The 18,335-nt window shown below is 44.6% G+C and overlaps 1 protein-coding gene across 2 annotated transcripts in view; it reads right to left on the reverse strand.

Annotated features, from left to right (window-relative positions):
* Positions 1-987: 987 nt before the first annotated feature.
* The window catches only part of LOC111228756 (cAMP-specific 3',5'-cyclic phosphodiesterase 4B-like), a 34,790-nt gene continuing 17,442 nt past the window's right edge, over positions 988-18,335 (reverse strand). For both annotated transcript variants that reach the window (XM_022754780.1, XM_022754781.1), the window contains 10 exons: positions 13,769-13,881; positions 6,138-6,231; positions 4,506-4,738; positions 4,316-4,414; positions 3,722-3,886; positions 3,342-3,441; positions 2,950-3,104; positions 2,696-2,818; positions 2,421-2,603; positions 988-2,327 (listed from right to left, as the gene is read on the reverse strand). In XM_022754780.1, coding sequence (XP_022610501.1) covers positions 1,950-2,327; positions 2,421-2,603; positions 2,696-2,818; positions 2,950-3,104; positions 3,342-3,441; positions 3,722-3,886; positions 4,316-4,414; positions 4,506-4,738; positions 6,138-6,231; positions 13,769-13,881 — 1,643 coding nt within the window. In that variant the 3' untranslated portion in view covers positions 988-1,949. The remainder of the gene's footprint in view (positions 2,328-2,420; positions 2,604-2,695; positions 2,819-2,949; positions 3,105-3,341; positions 3,442-3,721; positions 3,887-4,315; positions 4,415-4,505; positions 4,739-6,137; positions 6,232-13,768; positions 13,882-18,335) is intronic.

The following is an 18,335-nucleotide window of genomic DNA, read 5'->3' on the forward strand; positions in this document are numbered from 1 at the left end:
TCTGCACCTCGTGTGAGGTGTTGTTGCTTCAGACTGTACAAACTTCTCTGGCTGAAATCTCAAACCAAACATTTCAAATCTGCCAAAACTGAGCAGCATAACTTCATGTTATGGTCTTATAGCAAAACAGCTTGCTGAATACAATAAATCAGAACCACCAGACGAGTTCAGTCAAACTGATTTGACACGTGGTAGTGCATATAAATAATAACAAATATACAGTGAATATTATCAATCAATATCAATATTATCATGTACAAGGAAAAGATAATAAATACACTGTTACAAACAGCTGAAGGGTCAGCACAACACAGCTGGGTGCAACAAGGTTGTGCAACTGTGTAACCACTTACATACACACACACACACACACACACACACACACACACACACACACGCTCACACACACACACAGGAGGTATCATGTCATGACACGATATTAACCTCCGCCTTATTCTGAAGGTTGCACCTTACAATGTGGTACCTTTAAGGTAGTGTTGGACAGATCAGCGACCAGCTGCAGAACTGTCGACATATTCAAAGTGCTGCAATAATAACTACAAGATACAATTATCATATTACTGACATGTGTCTGTATAAATGTGCACGCAGTCTTACAGTCATTCAAAGTTCAAAATGAGATACGGTGTAAAGCATATTCACGAGGATGGAATGCAGTTCACCACAACAGGTGTGTGTGTGTGTGTGTGTGTGTGTGTGTGTGTGTGTGTGTGTGTGTGAGCTCATGAAAAGAGGAATTACAAGGTGGAAACAGATTTCTAATACTGGAATATAGCTCAGCACAATACAAGGTTATGGATTTTTTTTTATAAGATATTTTTGGTGCAGTTTAACTTTGTAATTAACTTTCAATGGCCTGATCTTTTTTTAAGCTACAGGAAGATGTGAGGGATTAATTTGACTTCTGGTTGGAAGTTTGACTTGTTACATTAGCATGTGATCACACTTGTCAGAGGTGGCAGTGAATTCATCAAAGTGCTTTCTTTACAGGATCTTTGGAGTTTTGTTTTTTTTTTGGTTGTTTTTGGACTCAAAAATATAAAATGTTTTTTCCCCACTTTCAAGGAATCTGATCGATGAGTTATTTAATTACTTATGTAATGAATTATTGGAAAAAAATATTTGGATAAATCAATAAAGTCTGTAAATTACTGATGCTTTACACACTCCTCTTTCTGTATGCCACAAAGTGCAAATTGTGCTGGGAAGTCAACTGATTTTTAGAAATACATCCACTGAACGCTTTTGTGAGAACAAGCTTATACTATTGCCAGAACATTAGGAAGACTGTGTGAGACAAAGATGTCCTCTCTGTAGAAAACTCGACACATTTTACAGCTACATGAATGTGTTCAATAAATTATAAAAACACTTACAAAAAAGACACGGCTGTAAAAAAAAAAAGGCACACAACTTTTTTTTTTTTTTTTTTTTTTAGACAAGTGTTAGAAAAAACTACTTGGTTACAAATAACTTGCTGACCAGTAGTTTTGGTTGGACACTTTACCTGGTGGCATCCAATCCTGACACAATACTAAGAATCGTAATGAACATAAAAAATGTCCTGAAGTGCAAGTTTTGGATTTTTTTTTTTTTTTTTTTTTTACTTGTCCCAGTACACGGATTCATATCGTCCACTTCACCTTTTATGTCTGCGAGGACCAAGATGCAGCTCTGCCTGTGCAGTCTGACAGTAGTCCCTTCTTTAAAGAACAGAGGCCACACTCTTCCAGCTCCCTTCTAGAGCTCAAAAACAAACTGCCACAGGGTTTCCAAGCCTCGTTTGCAGGGGTGCCCCACATTTAGTCAGGCCCTCTTAGCCAGGCAGCTCCAAAGGAGCCAGATTGCAGGATTGCTCCACTGCAATAAAATGAATTCAGCCAAAAACAGCAAAAACGTGCTGCACTCTAAGAACACCATCAGTTCAGCTATGTTTCCGCTGGGGAGACGTCGCGCGTCGCCATTTCTACCCCGTCTTCATCAGAGGGGTGGCTTTGGAGTGTCACAGCGTCGCATCCGTCAGTTGTCTCCATCATCCCGCTCTCCTCGTCACCACCCTCTCTGTCCTGGTCATCCAGAGTCAGTTCGAACTGAAATTTACTCGCCACAGGCCCCCCCTCCAACTCCCCGTGTGGGCCTCCTTCTCCGTCACTGGTGTAGAAGGGAGGGGAGGGGCTTTGGGGGATCATGCTCTGGTACCAGTTCCTGTTGTCCTCAAGTGTGTCAAGGATGTCCTGGGCGTCGGGGTGGACCAGGTCGGCCCACGTCTCCCACAGAGGGTGGACGATGTAGTCGATGAAGCCAACCTGGGAAAACAAACAGGGATGACGTCAGTAAAAAGGAAAAATAATCACAATATTAACTCCTCATCTCTGGAGCTGGATGTGTGTGTTGTCTACCTGTGTTCTCTCCACTGACGCTGTGTGTTTGTCACACATGGGGCTGATCTCCATCCCCCGCTCCCTCTCTCTGTCTCCCTGGTGGAAGAACTCATCCATGATCCTGTCTGTCCACTGCCGGTACAGATCCAGAGGTTTGGTGGGGTTGCTCAGGTCGGCACAGTGAACCATGTTACGCAGAACCTGCAGAAAGAAAATCAACAATTTAAGCATACTGCATATCTCTGTGGCATGTATAAGAGTGTGTATCGTGTGTGAAGACGCACGCCTTTTACCTGCATCCTGTCTGTGTAGTTGTCCAGCAGCAGGACTCCAGAGCTGGTCACCTTCTTGGTTTCCACCATCGTCTTCAGATCAGCCAACAGGCTCATGTGCTTAGACATGTCCGTTGCCAAAACCTAGGAGACAGAAAGACATAGAGATTGATGTAAGAAATAATTCAGGAAAGGAGCAATAAAGTAGCCAAGACGTCATTTTGAATGCTAAAGCTGGCGTGCCGCCTCCGACAGATATGCAGACATTTCCTCACCATGTCTATGACCATTCTCCGCAGCGTCTGCTTCTGCTTCTTGGAGAGGTTTTGGAAGATGTCGCAGTTGTCTTCCTGCAGCAGTTTGAAGCCCACGGCCAGGTGGTGGTTCTCCAGCACTGACTCATCGTTGTACATCAGAGCCAGCTCCGAGTCTAAAGGCAGAGGAGGGAGGGAGAAATGACAGGAAGGGAGAAATTAAATTGAGCCTTTTAAACTCAGGTCAGGTAACTATGGTAACCATTCAAAGTCCCTAAAAAACCCACGTTGTTGCCTTTGGAGACATATCCTGTTAAACCATGCACATATTTCTGCCTATTATGCTCACGCAGACTAAATAAATCAGAGCTCTTGACTTTTGCGACAGACAAGTGGCAGTGAAGAGGACTTACTGGTGTTGATGAGGAACTGGTTGGACACTCCTGGGTGGTCCACGTCATGAATGGCTGCAGCGAAAATGGCTGCCAGGATCTCGAGATCAGTGAAGACCGCCTGCGTTTGAAGAGACGGAGGAAGAATAAACACAGATGAGCTTTCACAATTAATAAACTGGCTAAACAGAGACTGATTGTTCAGTGTGTTGTCCTCTAAGGAATGCAGTTTTGAAATCATGCCAGTATTGGTGACGGTAATGCCAGTCGCCTCAATAAATCATAGTAAATAGCTTGAGAAAAAGGTGAGGACATTTTAATAATGTCACGTTGCACCTACTAATCAAACGTGACTATTTTTCAGCTGCATTCTCGACCGAAACTGATTTTAAGCGACTTACATCCAGCGCGGGGGTGGACAGGAGGATGTGTGTGGACTGGGCTACGTCGGCGGCGTGCAGGCTGTTGTGGTAGGCCACGTCGGAGTGATAGTGGCCCTCCAGGGTCAGCATGAACGTCACAAAGGTGTCAGTTGGAATCTTGAACGTCCTCATCAGGTCTCGCTCCTGCGTGCGACACAAGAGGAAGAAAATGAGAAAAACAAGGCCTAAGCGATTCCTAAATGATAACGTTACAGCACGTTGTTTGTCTTTTCAAGCATCTCTTACGGTGGATGTGTTCATCCGCAGACTAATAAAACCGCATTCATCAAATTGTGAATCATATACTACAGAAAAGCAAAGGCTGAAATATGAAAATACGCTCTCCTGCCAAGATGATGCACGGCTAGAAATCAATTTCAGCTGCTAATGTTCCTCTAGCAGATGCTCCTGCAGTGATACATCACAGAGAACGTACTGTACACACCGACGTGGGCTACGCTTCATGCCTTCTATAGCAGCGTCTGTATGTATGAATGCTTTCACACTTTTATTTAGTTTTTTTTCCTGACTGGATGGTGGAAGATGAGGAGGATGAAGAGGCAGGACACTGACCTGAAAGATGGTGTACATGATACATGTGAGCGGTCGGTTGTGGGTGTGCTCAGCCACTTTGAAGATATTCAGTCCCCATTTGTTGATGTCTTCCAGGTCCTATTAGAGAATAAATAAGACGACTGTGAGCGTCTCAGCAAATCACATAATTTATTAATTTTGTTTGCTGTATAATCTGTCAGTCATCTACCTTCGACAGCAGCTCCTCCTGGTCCGTCTTGACCCCGAAGCGATTGCCTGTGCTCCCAGAGATGCTGGGCGTGTGGCTGACCTTCCTCACCCCGCTGATCTGAGTCATCATCCCACCCTGCTGCTGCTGCTGCTGCTGCTGCTGCTGCTGCTGCTGCTGCTGCTGGCCCTGCCTCCTCTTCCTCTCCCTGGACTTTGGAACTGGACATGGAAGCTCCAACTCATTCTGCTTGTCTGGAGAAAATGGAGACGGGAGACACAAAAAGATTAAGACAATGTTTTTCAGACAAAAAACACGACGACAAACCAAGCTACGGGTTGTTGGATAAGCACCCCGGCTTGTGTTGCCACTGTACTGAGTAAACAAAGTTAACACAGGGAGGCAGTTGACCTCTCACACCTACATGACAACACTTTAAAACTACACTGACAGTTATCTAATTAGCAAACAATTCTTCAGTTAGTCTTCTTCACTAAGAATACATTTCTGTTGCCAGCAGCAAAGACAAAAAAAAATTTGTTTTAATTACATACAGAAATATTCCAATACAGAGGTGATGAGAATGTTATTACAACATAAAGGGTCAAGTGACCTGACCATGAGTCAGTGGCCCATGGATTCGGAGAAACTGAGCCCTGTTGTAATAACAATCCAGAGAATTGTGGAAAACTGGTTCATATTGAGCTGAAATGTTTAGAGGAGGGACTTATTAATATGCGGGTTTGTTTGCAGCATGTGATTCAAGTCTGTCTGCTGGTTGAGTGTGATTCTCACATGCTGCACACAGCTGACAGTGTGTGTGAGTGCAAGGCTCCGTCAGTCTGTGCATGTGCACCACACACACCGCAGTGAGAAAAAATATCTCAGCTGCATCCTCCACAAAGCACAGGAAGAGAAAGATCTCTCTCTCTCTCTCTCTCTCTCTCTCTCTCTACACCTGACAGGAGTTAGCTGCAATGCAGATGACAACAATAACCGCTAAAGCTTCAAAGAAAAGTTCTCGCCTTTGTCTCCTCTCCTCGTGCAGAAAACGCTTTCGCTGCACCACTTCTATTGTTAGGAAAGGTCTAGTTTCTCCACCATGCATCATCCATCGCCTTGTTGGATGAGAAGGTGGAAAAGCTGAGGGGCAGACTGGCTGTCTGTTTTGCAGGGCGAGCGAGCTGGCTGACTGGCTGCGAGTCACGAAACGCCGCCGGGCTTGTAAGAGACAAGGAAACACTGCTGTCCTGATGATGAATAATGCAGTGTCTATCTGGACCTGATGGCACTGTGTGCACACAAACATTTTCCCTCTCCCCCACTCACTGCCCTGATCTCTCCTGAGGGAAGTCTTCCCTGAGTTAACCCCCCCCCCTCCCCACACACACACATCTCTCTGCAGTCAGAGCGAGGGGACTCTCTCTCTCTCTCTCCCTCAGACCAGATCAGACTGGTTTGAGAGCAGTGGTGCAGACCAACTATGAGTTTCTCTACTACTTATCACATGCCCTGCGTAACCTCACAACCTCTGCCACAAACAGACTGTGTGAGTCCTGGAGGATGTTGGCTCATTTGAGTCTCCCATTGCAGTGATGCATACAATACATTTTGTGATGGTCTGTGTGTGTGTGAGTGTGTTGCAGTGCTCACCTAGGAAGGTGTTGGAGATGTACTCTGACACTTGGTTGCCTGAGCGACTCATCTCAGACAGGTGGCTTAGCTCCCGGTTCAGCATCCTCTTGAACTAGAGGCAAAGAGGTTTAAAAAAATACATCAGGTTAAATTATCTGTACAAGCAAACACATATTCATTAAATCATTTTACTTCTGTTTCCAGGCAAACAGAAGAAGCATTTCCTGTTATTTTCCACTGGAATATGTCCCATGAGAACATGGGCTCTGTTTCTTATGCGCCATATAAGGTCTGTGTTTATATTTTCTTGGTCCTGGTTTGAGTTAGCCACTAAGACACTTGACTGCTTAGCATTTCAACAAACAAAATACTGCAATGCATAATATACAAAAAGCTAATGTTTATGCACAATTTTCTAGGGGAACAAAATGCGCCAGATTTTTGTCAGTGCACGCAACCACTGAGCTAATCAAACACATCCAAGTGTGTAATCAAAACACAATCAAATCAATGTGGGTAATCTGAGACACTTCAGCAGCTGCAATGAAAAGGCATGAACACACACACACACACACACACACACACACACACACAGAGTCCCATCTATGGCAAATCTCCTCTGGGACACACCTTGATGTATCCCCAGGACACAGAGAACAGGTAGTTGGCCTCAGGCATGGTGCTGAGCTGTGCTGAGCCCCTGGTGCTCCCCAGCAGAAGCCCTGTATGCTCCTCTCTGAGTGGACCCCCAAGGCTGCGCTCAGCCCTACTGCCTGAAGCTCAAGGCGCCACCAAATCGCCGCTGTTCCAACGGTCGACTATGGTAAAAAAACGCCCTGGCTGAACTCTCTAGAGAGGGGCTGTGGTGGACCCCTACATCCCTGGCCAAATGCGCCTCCTCATAGCGTCGCCCACTGTTTTCCAGGATCGCAAGCCACTGGCGAGAGTGATGGAATCCCCCTGGACGCAATCAATTTCCTTCCCTTTTCTCTCGCTCCCGCTGCCTCCGTCCGTCTCTCTAAACCTCTCTCTCCTCTTGCCACCATCCAAATGTTATCCAGTGACACGCAGGGTGGGGGGGGGGAGGTGGGAGGGTGGGGGGGGGCAATATCCGCCTTCCCAAGCCAGATTGAGCAAGAAAGGAAGAAATTGCAGGCGCTAAGACAGAGAAAGAAAAGGAAAGGAGGGACGGAGAAAGGCGGAGAGGAGGAGGAGGGGGGTGCACTCTTGCTGTAAGTGTCCCCTGTGGCAGACAGGCTGGTGGAGTCTCTCTCTCTCTCTCTCTCTCTCTGCCTCCCACCCCTGCTAAAAACTGAGCCATGCACAGCACTGCAGAAAACGGGAGTTTGGAGAATCCCCCCCCCCATCTTTCTCTCTCTTTCTAGCTATTTCTCTCTTTCTCCCTAACTCCTATGCTCTCTGCAAAACCCCTCCCACCGTCTCTTTCGCCCCCCCATCTCTGTCTTCCTCCCCTCTTGATTTGCTCCCCTGCTCAGTAATGCAGAACAGATCCAACGCATACTGCGCAATGTGAGGCTTCAAAGCACCGGAGTGTTTATCACATGGGCGAGGAGACGCTGGGTATTAATTTAGCAGACTGGGTTTGACTCTTTTTTAATCTACATTTTAAGAGTGGAACCACAAGCTGCTGTTCAGTCCTTAATCACTATGTTGGACTGTATTGTTCTCAGTATCAGCTATTGTCTACGATGTTACCCCAAGACAGTTTCCTGTCTCACTGCAGCAGTTTTCTGTATTTAAGACACAAATAGAGACGATGGGAGACGAACAGATGAGAGAGTGTTCAGTCTGCAGCCCACCAGTGTACCACCAATTGCACGACAACCTGAACGCCATGGCAACAGAGTCACGTGGCCCACTCCGTCGTTCTCACAGTGGTCCCTACTCCAAACACATTGCATCACATCACATACACACACACACACACACACAGGCATGTACAACCACACACATTCAATACACAATCTACAGCAGAGAAGCTCGAGACAGACACAACTAGGCTGAAAGCTGCAAGGACAGACTCTGTCTTTCTTACAGAACACAGATTCCGATCAGTGGTGCAAAATGGCTTTTCTTGTGAATAAAGAGAAGCACTAATGGAAAACCACATCAAACTCTTTATAATTAATACAATGGAATAATGGTGCAATCAATTCTATGTCCTGAAAACGTGATTGTGCTTTCCTGCTTCTATAATGTGTTCAAACATTATGAGAAAATAAATCAACCATGATTCTGCCTTTTGCCAGGGCTTTTATTATTTCTTACAATGGGGTCTTTTCTTTTCAGACTGGACCAGACTCTCTCTGGTCTCAACAGCTGTCTAATAGCTGTCAAGCAGACAGCTAACATCTACTTGACTGTGAAACTTGAATACCACTTTCAAAGCGTTGGCTGCACTCAAAACCCAGACTGCCAGAGGCAGTCCATAAAAATCAAAGAGAGCTCGTAAGAACAAAAATTTGAGCTTGGAATCAGACGGCTTTATTCCATTCAAAGGGAACTTGTAATTGATTCTTTAAAGCAGCGGAACAGTGTGGATTTGTGTGACCTCTAGGAAATGAATCAGGCACAAAGCCACATGTCAGTCACCCAGGGTCATGTAGTTCAGCTCAGACACACAGCATACGCTCACGGCATGGTGACAAGTAGATGACTGTGCTCAGGAGAACAGATTACTCAAGGCATGGCATTAACTCATACATCCTTTTGCGTTAGCAGAGAATGCATACATTCAGAACAGAGAAGTTACATAAACGCTACCGAAAAAAAAAAGTTGTGGTCAGTTCGCAGAAATTGATGAGCAGATGCCTCATCAAGTTTGAATATTCAAAATAGGTGCACCCTGAAGCCATTGTCTTGCAAAATGTAAAGGTAAATGATATGTTAGGGAGTAGGCTAAAACACGATTAACACCTAAACTCGTCAAAATTAACACAAAAAGTTTTTAAAAAGATTTTTAAGCCATATACACCACCACACTGCAAGCTTTGTCCTGCTGACCTGAATCCTAAAAGAACCAAACCAACACAAGATTCTCAATGTAATCTGTAAAAATATTTAATCATTTTTTATAAGGTGATTAATTAACTTAGATGAAATCTATAATATATTCCTGGATAAATTACACTCTCCATGTGGCAAACCACACTCTCTCTCACACTCTCACAGACACACACAGTGTAAGCAGCTTCACAACTAACTCACCTTTTTCCAACTCGTAAGCATCCCAAAGTTTTTCTTCTGCTTTTCAGAACAACATAGTCCCATTGTTACTTAAAAAAACCCAAACACAACACAAAAGAAATCCCGTAAAGTTACACGAGCAGTAACTCTGTTCAGCGCGTCTGAGACTCTGCCTGCCTCCTCTCTCTATTCTGTTTTCTGAAGTGGCACCGGGCAGGAAACGTATAGCGATAAAGCTGACTTGACTGACTGGCCTACACAGTCTAACAAGAGATCGATGGCTCCTCCCCCCCGACACAGGCCCGAGCATGTAGTCCCACCTACTTCCCTTTTACTTGATAAAGTAATTCACTGAGGTCATTTACTGGTAGACATCCTGCTTCCTAACATGGCCTCAGGCACCAAACAACTAACATACCTGAGCTCATCACTGAAAAGTCCCAGAAAACAAGTTTGGCAGATTGTAATGCTGACACACTGTGGCGGAAAACGACAAAAGATAGATATTTGGGACAAGTCTTTAAAAGTTGGCTCAGTTCCTTGAACCTTGAATGAAACAGCAGAAACAGAAACCTGATTGCACAGCAGTGGTATTGCGATATGATGTCAAAGCTGTTCCTGTGCAATCTGACAAAAGCCCAGAGTGAGCTAATGCTGCCTCTGTCCCATGTGTGGCTGTTTACAGTGTCAACACACGGCCGATTAGGCCCAGCAAGTTTTCACACTTTAGCAACATTAGAAAGACACATTTCCTAGAAGGTGTTGATCAAAAGTAGGTAAGAAGCATGGAAACAGGTTTCATATTTACCTCTCTCATTCTGCCTTATTTTCCATGATAACAGCAGATTACAGAGGTTAAACTTTTTAATTACAATTAGGCACCATAATCACTACTGTAGCTTGTCTGATCTCCTCACCACCCTTTCAGTCAAAAGGAATCACAACACTATAATTTAATGTCCATTACCCTGCTACAGCTACAGGCCCACCACTACATCTGTTTCAATAATTTTGTCATTTTTTCCCCACTGAAGACGGCGGGGCTTCAAAGATGAAGTGACCACACGTGAGTTAAAGTTTCCTACCCGCTCGCGCTCTGCTCGGGGGCTCGCTCGCACGCTAACCCGCAAAGCGCTAAACTCCTCTAACTGGATTCAGATGGCAGTGTTTGTCCAAGGCCGTCACCAGCATCAGCATGGAAGTGTGGCGAGGCTAATGATAGTGAGGGGCAGGGAAGCAGCGCCTCGCACTGAGGTCACAGCGACCAGACTGGTGGTCAGCAGGGTGTGTGGTCCCATAGCCCCGGATACACCTGTGCCCTTGGACACTGAAAGTGGAGACACCCTGGGTTTGATCGTGGGTTCAATTACATCCTCTCTGGTTCCGAAAAGAAATGGTCTCTTTGTCGGGCATCATGTCATATGAATGCTGGGGAGAAGCAAAAGTCTGCAGATGCTGCATTAATGGTGCAATAATATAAAGGTATTTGACACCAATTTTGCAATAAAAGCATGACTGATATTATTTCTTTCCACCTCTGTACAATTGCACAACAATCCAGCCCACTGATAAATCCAAACTGGAACATGATAAACTGCCGACCTCTGCTCTTTCAAAAGCATGATTGGTCAACAATTCTTAGTGGGGGTATTGGTTCATATTGAGACTCTGAGTCATGGCAAATTATGTGCCCGGCCAGCCCGACCGGGCGGCTGTGCTGCGCTGTGCTGCGCCTGCAGGACCTTGTGCTCATTGTCTTGACAGTCCCAGTGACGTCCCAAAGACTCAACCTGGCCGCCTGGTCAAAGCGCAGCTATTGTCGTCTAGTAACCAGGGAGCAGAGTAGAGGAGAGGGGGGGGGGCACAGGAAATAAAGAGACGGGAAACTGGTGTCACGGTCACAGCCACCCGGCACGGTATGACAGCTCCCCTCCCCATCCCGATCCGCCCTCAGACCACAGTATAGAAGACAGGCGGAAATGGACAACGCCACCCTGGGTGTTCAGAATCTGACGCCGCCACACAGTCTCCACAGTCTGCTCGGGGGTTGAGTAAAACTGTGCAGTGTATAGTAATTTGATTGAGCTCTACACAAATGAAATACGCAGCAAGAAGCATTTTTGTGCATCAAAGCAACGGGAAGTAATTAGTTCTAAATAGCTGCTTTGTGTAGTCTTGCAGTACCACAATGTGTTTATTTAGCTTCACTTAAAACAAATAAGAAAGCTGACTTTTTAAAATTTTAAATGACAAGTTGGATTCATCCAGTCCGTCATGCCAATTAATGAGAATGGATTCTTTATCTTTTTAACTACTCTAGCGCGGTTCTCCAGGGTTGGTTTAGACATTCATGGGGCCTGGAGGATGAGTTCCCGTGACTTTGGGGATCTTCTGACTTTTCCTCCAGAGCCGCCATGAGTTTTCTGTTTTTTCAGTGCAATCATTAAGCATTGGATGATTGCCATGAAAGTTGTTTTCAAAAAAGACACAAGTCATCTACGTTAAATTGGAACAAACATTGCTAAACAGAGGAGGCGCTCTACGACACCGCTTATCAGCCACTTGGAGTGCAGTCCTGAGTTCCTTCCTCAGGCAGCTTCACACCCGTCCACTCCAGGACTCATGTGACCCTAACGGCTCACATGATGGCCAACAACCCTCGAGGTGTTAATGAGCCCACAAGAAGTTAAACGTCTGGAACTGAAGACGGTGAAACGTCCTCAAGAACCTCAGGCAAGTCCACTCTCCTTCGCATGGCACTTAGAAAGGAACCGGCGCCACATCTGAAGGATTTAGCTTGCCAACATTCGTGTCGCCATTTCTAAGTTCCTGACATGCTAATAGGTGAAATTAATATGGGAACATTTATTGTTTTGACTGACCAAACTGTGTTATTGTCTGCGTTTGTAAATTCTTAACAAAGAACAAATGTTTGGTCCGACATAAACTTCAGAACTAAATTGAAAAATATCAGCTATTGTTGCAGCACTGCCTCTTGGTTTCAAAGCAGACATGCAGCAGATGTGACCTTCCTTACTCAACAGCTGGTGAAAAAATATCAATACAAAAGGAGAATAAATTGAGTGTTTTTAATTGTCAGTCTCTGCAACAGAGACTCACGAGTCATGACTACATTTGAATAAGACATGAAGATTTGATTGATTGGGGTATTCAGTTAAAGCTACTCTGAACTTTAGTCTAATCAGTCTTCATTTTATCTGTTAATCTTAAACTATAGTCTGGATTCACTTTTGTCTGTCAGTTGAATGTGACCTTTTAAGATGACGTCAGTTGAGAAAGAGTGCCCATGTCCCACAGAGCCCAACATAACAACAGAGCCAACATCCACACCACCATAAAACAATGACAAATGCATCTGTGTGCAGTTTAAATCACACTGTAACTACTCCTGTATAACAGCCTGTTGCATAACACACCATGTGTCTCAGGTCGTTTGAATAAGGAAAGGACATTGAAGCAGAACGTTTTCTGTGGAACACAGGCAATGCTATGCCTGCTATGCTATTCAAAGGTAAGAGGAACTTAGTAGTCATGTATGCAAAACAAACACTGCACACACTTTTTTTTTTTTTTTTTTTACAAGAGATCCATAAAATGATGATGCCAGCTCATACCCTACCACAGAACAGCTGTTACTTTGCAAGTGCGTCAGTGTGGCAAAAAGCAATTTACATTTTGCATACCCTGTGCAAATGGACAACCACACTGCAACAAAAACCTATTGTACAGCTGTGAACAAGTCAGTCAAGCCTTTAGTCTCAATATCATGGCTTCTGACAGAACACTACAGAATACGTAGTTGTTTGTTAGATATATTAGATATACCTAGATTGAACCTGTGAAATTATCACCTCTGGTCTAAATCTTTGTTTCAGTGTGCTGTGTTCCTGGGAGATCTTATGGTGATCATTTGTGCACTGGGTGGAACAGGCATTGACACAGTGAAATGTATGTTAAGAGTTTAAGCTGCACTGTAAGACGCATTTATAATTATCAGACATGCTGAGCACAGAGCTGTTTATGTGTCAATAGCAAATTACAGGTTCCGCTGCTGAACTTAAAGAATTATCGATTGTCTCGAACTCCCTATTTTCTGAGAGTTCACTTTTTTTTTTTTTTTTTTTTACCCCAGATCCCCCCATATATGATTCCCTTCAGCTAATTGTTTAAAATATTAAAAATATTACAGTGTTCTGTTTGAAGAAGAGAAATGTGTGTTGCACAGGAAGACGTTTAAATGAGGATCAACATTAACAACTGCAGTTTCATTTGCAAAAGTCCCATCCATCCGAGAACAGATTTTTAACGTTTAAAATAAAAAAACACAGTATTTGATGTATGGATATAAAAACGTTTGAGCAAATGCATTGTTTGCATATATACATACATAAATATATTGTATATTAAATGAATTGTCTTACCTTGTTGGAGGCCATGTCACTGACAGAGCGGTAGGTCTGGATGGTCTCCAACTGGTCCAGACACCAGTCCAGCTCCTCCATGGTCTCCATAGCCAGCTTCTGGTAGGACTCATCTGCCAACAGACACATGGACACGTAATCAGGGCCAAGAGGATCCATGTCCATAGCCGAGCCCCCCGACACCATGCATGCAGGTCCGAGGGTCCCAGAGTGGCTTGATCGTACTGAGGACTGGCCCGCAGGACATCCGGGAGAGGCAGAGGAAGAGGGGGAGGTGTGTACACAAAGCTCCTTCATCTCGTTACGCTCCACCGCCTCAGAAAGTTCAGGGAAGTCGTACTCTCAGACAAACTGAGGCTAGAGTTACTGTTTGCTGACTCTCCCTCTCTGTAGGCTCTTTCTCTCTGTACCCCCTCATTCCCTCGCTCTCATGCGCTCTGCAAACCCCCTCCCACTCTGTCTGCCCCCCCCCCCCCTCAGTACCACTCCACTGAGCCAGTGGCTTGCAAACTAGGCGGTCTGCTGCCTCCTGCTGTTGATGTGTCTGTGACCCCCCCCCCCCATTCAAACACATACAAACTGTGTGTACATAGAGGTACAGTACACAACCCCAAAGCCTGAGGAGAAGCTTTTGGTGAAAGAGATCCATCTGGCTTTGCTTTTTTATATTCCCTTTGTAACATTTCCATACAAACAAATGCATCAAACACCTAATATTTTAAAAGTACAGGAACAAGAAGAGAAACGTCCGGAAGATGAGGCAGAGACAAAAAACACTGCTTTAGCTTATTTAATGCACTTTGTCAACTACTGATGACTTCCTTTCTGAAACATGCAGACCACTTCAAGGCTGTACTCTGCTGAACTGTAGCAGCAGCTCACACCACACCACCATGCTTCACAAACTGGCTCTCTCCTCTCTGAACCTCTCTGAGGGAGAGAGAAAAAAAAAAATAAAAAAATTATATCAAACACCAAGCTCTGTATTTGCACAAGCAACACGAGAGGCAAACTTTGACTCCCTGAATTGGAGGGAGGCCAGGCCAGGGTCTCGCTGTGTGCCAAAGAAACCAAAGCACTTCCTCTTTGGCCCTGAACTCACACAAAACATGGAGCGGAATTACTGAATGGCGGAGTGACTGCTGAGGACAATCATAGCTGTCATTCGATGAAATAGCTCTGTCGTTAGCAGCTATGACTCACGCGCGGTAGGCGGATAAGTTTTAGGAAGGAAAAAAGTGGTTTATAAGAAATGCACTGAGATGATAAAACAGGAAACAAACTAAGAAGCATCATATTCTGATATGCCAGGGAGAATGTTGATTCAACAAATTTCTGCCTGGAGGGAGCAAACACTCAGCGCATCTGGATCGCCCCGTTTTCCTTTTTCTACGGAAAAGACTGATCTCTACTTCATAGGGCTTCACACATGGAAGAAATTTGCCCCATATGCTTAGCACAACAGGACAGCCAGCGTGCTGCTCCCCAATTTACGTCAATATAGTGGATCAAAGCACTTCAAAGCACAGTGATGGCGCACAGACTCTGAACCACTGGCGTTTAACAAAGAACTTCAATGAGATCTCAGACAACCTATGTGCAGTTAAGGAAACCTCCCACCATTGAAAAGGTATCAGAACAACATGATGAGGGCGACTCTTCTGAATCACAAAGGACAATCAGGTTTTGCCGTTTAAGTTTGACTGTGTGTGTGTGTTTTTTTTTTTTAAGAAATCATGCCACTGGCTCCTCAGATTACATGAGGAAGACTGCTAGCATTAGCCACATTCCTCAGGTCAGAGCAGTTTTCCTTTACTTGCGATCCAGGTTGGAGATTCAAAGAACCCTTGGCTACAATATACCGCTGGACGCCAAGCTTCGTGGTCCAAACTATTCACAGGAACCACTGGCATCCGAGCCATGTAAAAATCAGTGACATAGAGCAGAAAGTACAACATCAAAGCAGCTCATGCACAAGGTGGTGAGCTGTTGAAACTGGGTATATATCCATGTGCGGCCGGCTTGAGCCATAGGGGCAAGTTGATGTTGCCAAGAAGGTGCGACCACATCCTGCCCCTGTTCCCTCCGATGAGGGTATATAGAGACATTAGACATTTTAACAGGCAGTCGGTGAACATCAAAGAGCTGGCTCTTTCAAACCACCTGTATGACCAGGGTTCAGGTCATTTTGAAACTGGCAGCTGCTTCATGCACACAGGCCAGAATTTGATGGCAGTAAACCAGTCAGATGTAGACTGCAGAACAAAAGTTTACTGGCTTTGGTCTCTGGCTTCGAACCATTTGCGTAAAAGCAAGATCACTGAAGCAGAACTTCACACATTCATCTCTGGTGTTTCCTATGGATGACAACAGTTGGACCTGGAGCCATGCTTCGCTAGTATGACTCACGTAATAATCAGATTTGCGAGTAAAGTTGTAATTAAAACAAAGTTATGTGCACACACGCACACAGTAGGAGTAGATGGGACTGCTGAAGCCATCATCACCTCTGGTCGATCATAAATACAGTGCTAAATGGGCTGACAGACGTTTCACAATGTCACCAGTCAAAGGTGGCGTGACGAAGTTTCAGTCTGAAAAACCTGCTCCCAGACAGAGTGCGAGGTACTTTTCCAGCCTGTTTTTCAGTGGAAGTCTTTTTTCTTTTTTTCTTCTTCAGCGAGTCCTAATGCTTTGGCCATATGCTGGAGGCTGCCCAGAGGACAACAGACCTCAGTGTGCAGACAGACCCCGTCTGCCTCCCCTCTCTCCCTCCATCTCTCTCCCCCTATAGGGCCACAAACCGACCTCTGTGAGAGCCATCAACTGCACTAACGACCAGGGCTGGGCTCAAACACCCCCACTCCCCCACCTCCATTCCCGCCCGAGACACCTTCCACTCACATCCACCTCACACTGCCCCTCTCTGTGCTCTCAGCCCACCCCCCAAAACCTGTTTCTCTTGCTGTCTGGCTGAAGCTTGGTCTGCACAACTCTTCTGTCTCATCTATTATACCACCTACTGATGAGCTATAGCCAGTCATGGATTAAATATTCAGATCCTTTACTCAAGTAAAAGTAATAATATCATAGTAATGAAATAAAATCACTACAAGAAAAACCCTGCGTTCAAAATGTTACTCAAGTACAGACACATTATCAGAAAACCGTACTTCAGTATTAAAAGTAAAGTAGTCAGTTTGCAGAGTGGCTCCTGTCAGAGATGTTATAATTGTATATATGTCATTATTTCAGTTTTTATTACTAATGCATTAACATGTAAGCAGCAGGACAAGAGGAATCAAATTAAAGGGAAAACCAACATTAAGTGTCTTAGTAAGGTGTTGGGTCACCATGTGCCTCCAGAACAGCGCCAATGCTCCGTGACATTGATTCTACAAATCTTTGGAGGGATGAACGACTTTCTTCCAAACGACGTTCCCTCATTTAAAGTGTTGAGCGCTGTCTTACATGTTGGTCCAAAATCTCCCTGTGACTGTGATGGTCATAGCATTTGATTCACATAATTTTTATACTTATTAAACAATTCAGTGACCCCTTGAGCCCAATGGATGGGGGCATTGTCATCCTGTTCCACTCATTTTATGTTTATTCCTTTATAGGTAGTTTAATCTATAAGAATGTATCATGTATTTTGTCTGTAAAATCAAAATCTGAAGAAACTTGTGATTATAAATTTCAAATAAATGCAGCACAATAAAAAAAAACAAAAAAAACCAAAGAGATGCATAAAGTAGCATAAAAATGGAAAAGCATAAATTAAGTACTTTTCCCGAAAAATGTACTTTATTATTCAGTAAATGTACTTAGTCATTTCCCACCATAGGTTTCTGTGTGTAAGCAGCTTTACAGGCTTGACATACTGTACAGTTGAGTATTTGATTTTTCATGGTGAGGTTGACTTCAACACAGTGACTAATATGACTTGAGTTGTGTTTATTCATTCTAGTTGGACTTGTCAGAGAGTAATGCAGCCAGTTATAACAGAGAGTCAATGAAAGAGACTTGAGTCACCGCCGGCAGGTAAAGAGAAAACAGCTATGAGCTATCTGCATGTACGCAAACACACACACACACACACACACACACACACATTCCACATCTTGACCTCAGCACGTTATGAAGATAGAAAACACATACTTGGACACTGCTACGTGCACATACTCAGCTCTGTTTGTGCCTCACTGCGCACTATACGTGGAGCTGAGACAGAAAGGGTGGTTGGGTTGGAATGAATCACCTTTGTATCACCCCCCCACCCACCCCACCCCACCCCCTTCTCTCTTGAACACTGCATTCATCCTAATTAAAATACGTGAGGGTACTGTATATGCTAATGCTGCAAAGTCACTGTAGCAGAATGAAAACATGCAGCAGGGCATGTCGAGCAGCGCCCAACTGTTTATGAGCAAAGCACTGAAGCTGCTACTCCAACTCTGGCCTTTGACCTCTCTGTTGCAAAGGATCAGACGACATAAATAAGCTCTTCGCTGTCTTCAAAGCTCTGGTTTTTGCTGGTATGTCGGCCTCTCCGTGTGGTCGACAG

Source organism: Seriola dumerili, unplaced genomic scaffold (assembly GCF_002260705.1).
Source record: "Seriola dumerili isolate Sdu_G_001 unplaced genomic scaffold, Sdu_1.0 BDQW01000226.1, whole genome shotgun sequence".
Classification (NCBI taxonomy): domain Eukaryota; kingdom Metazoa; phylum Chordata; class Actinopteri; order Carangiformes; family Carangidae; genus Seriola; species Seriola dumerili.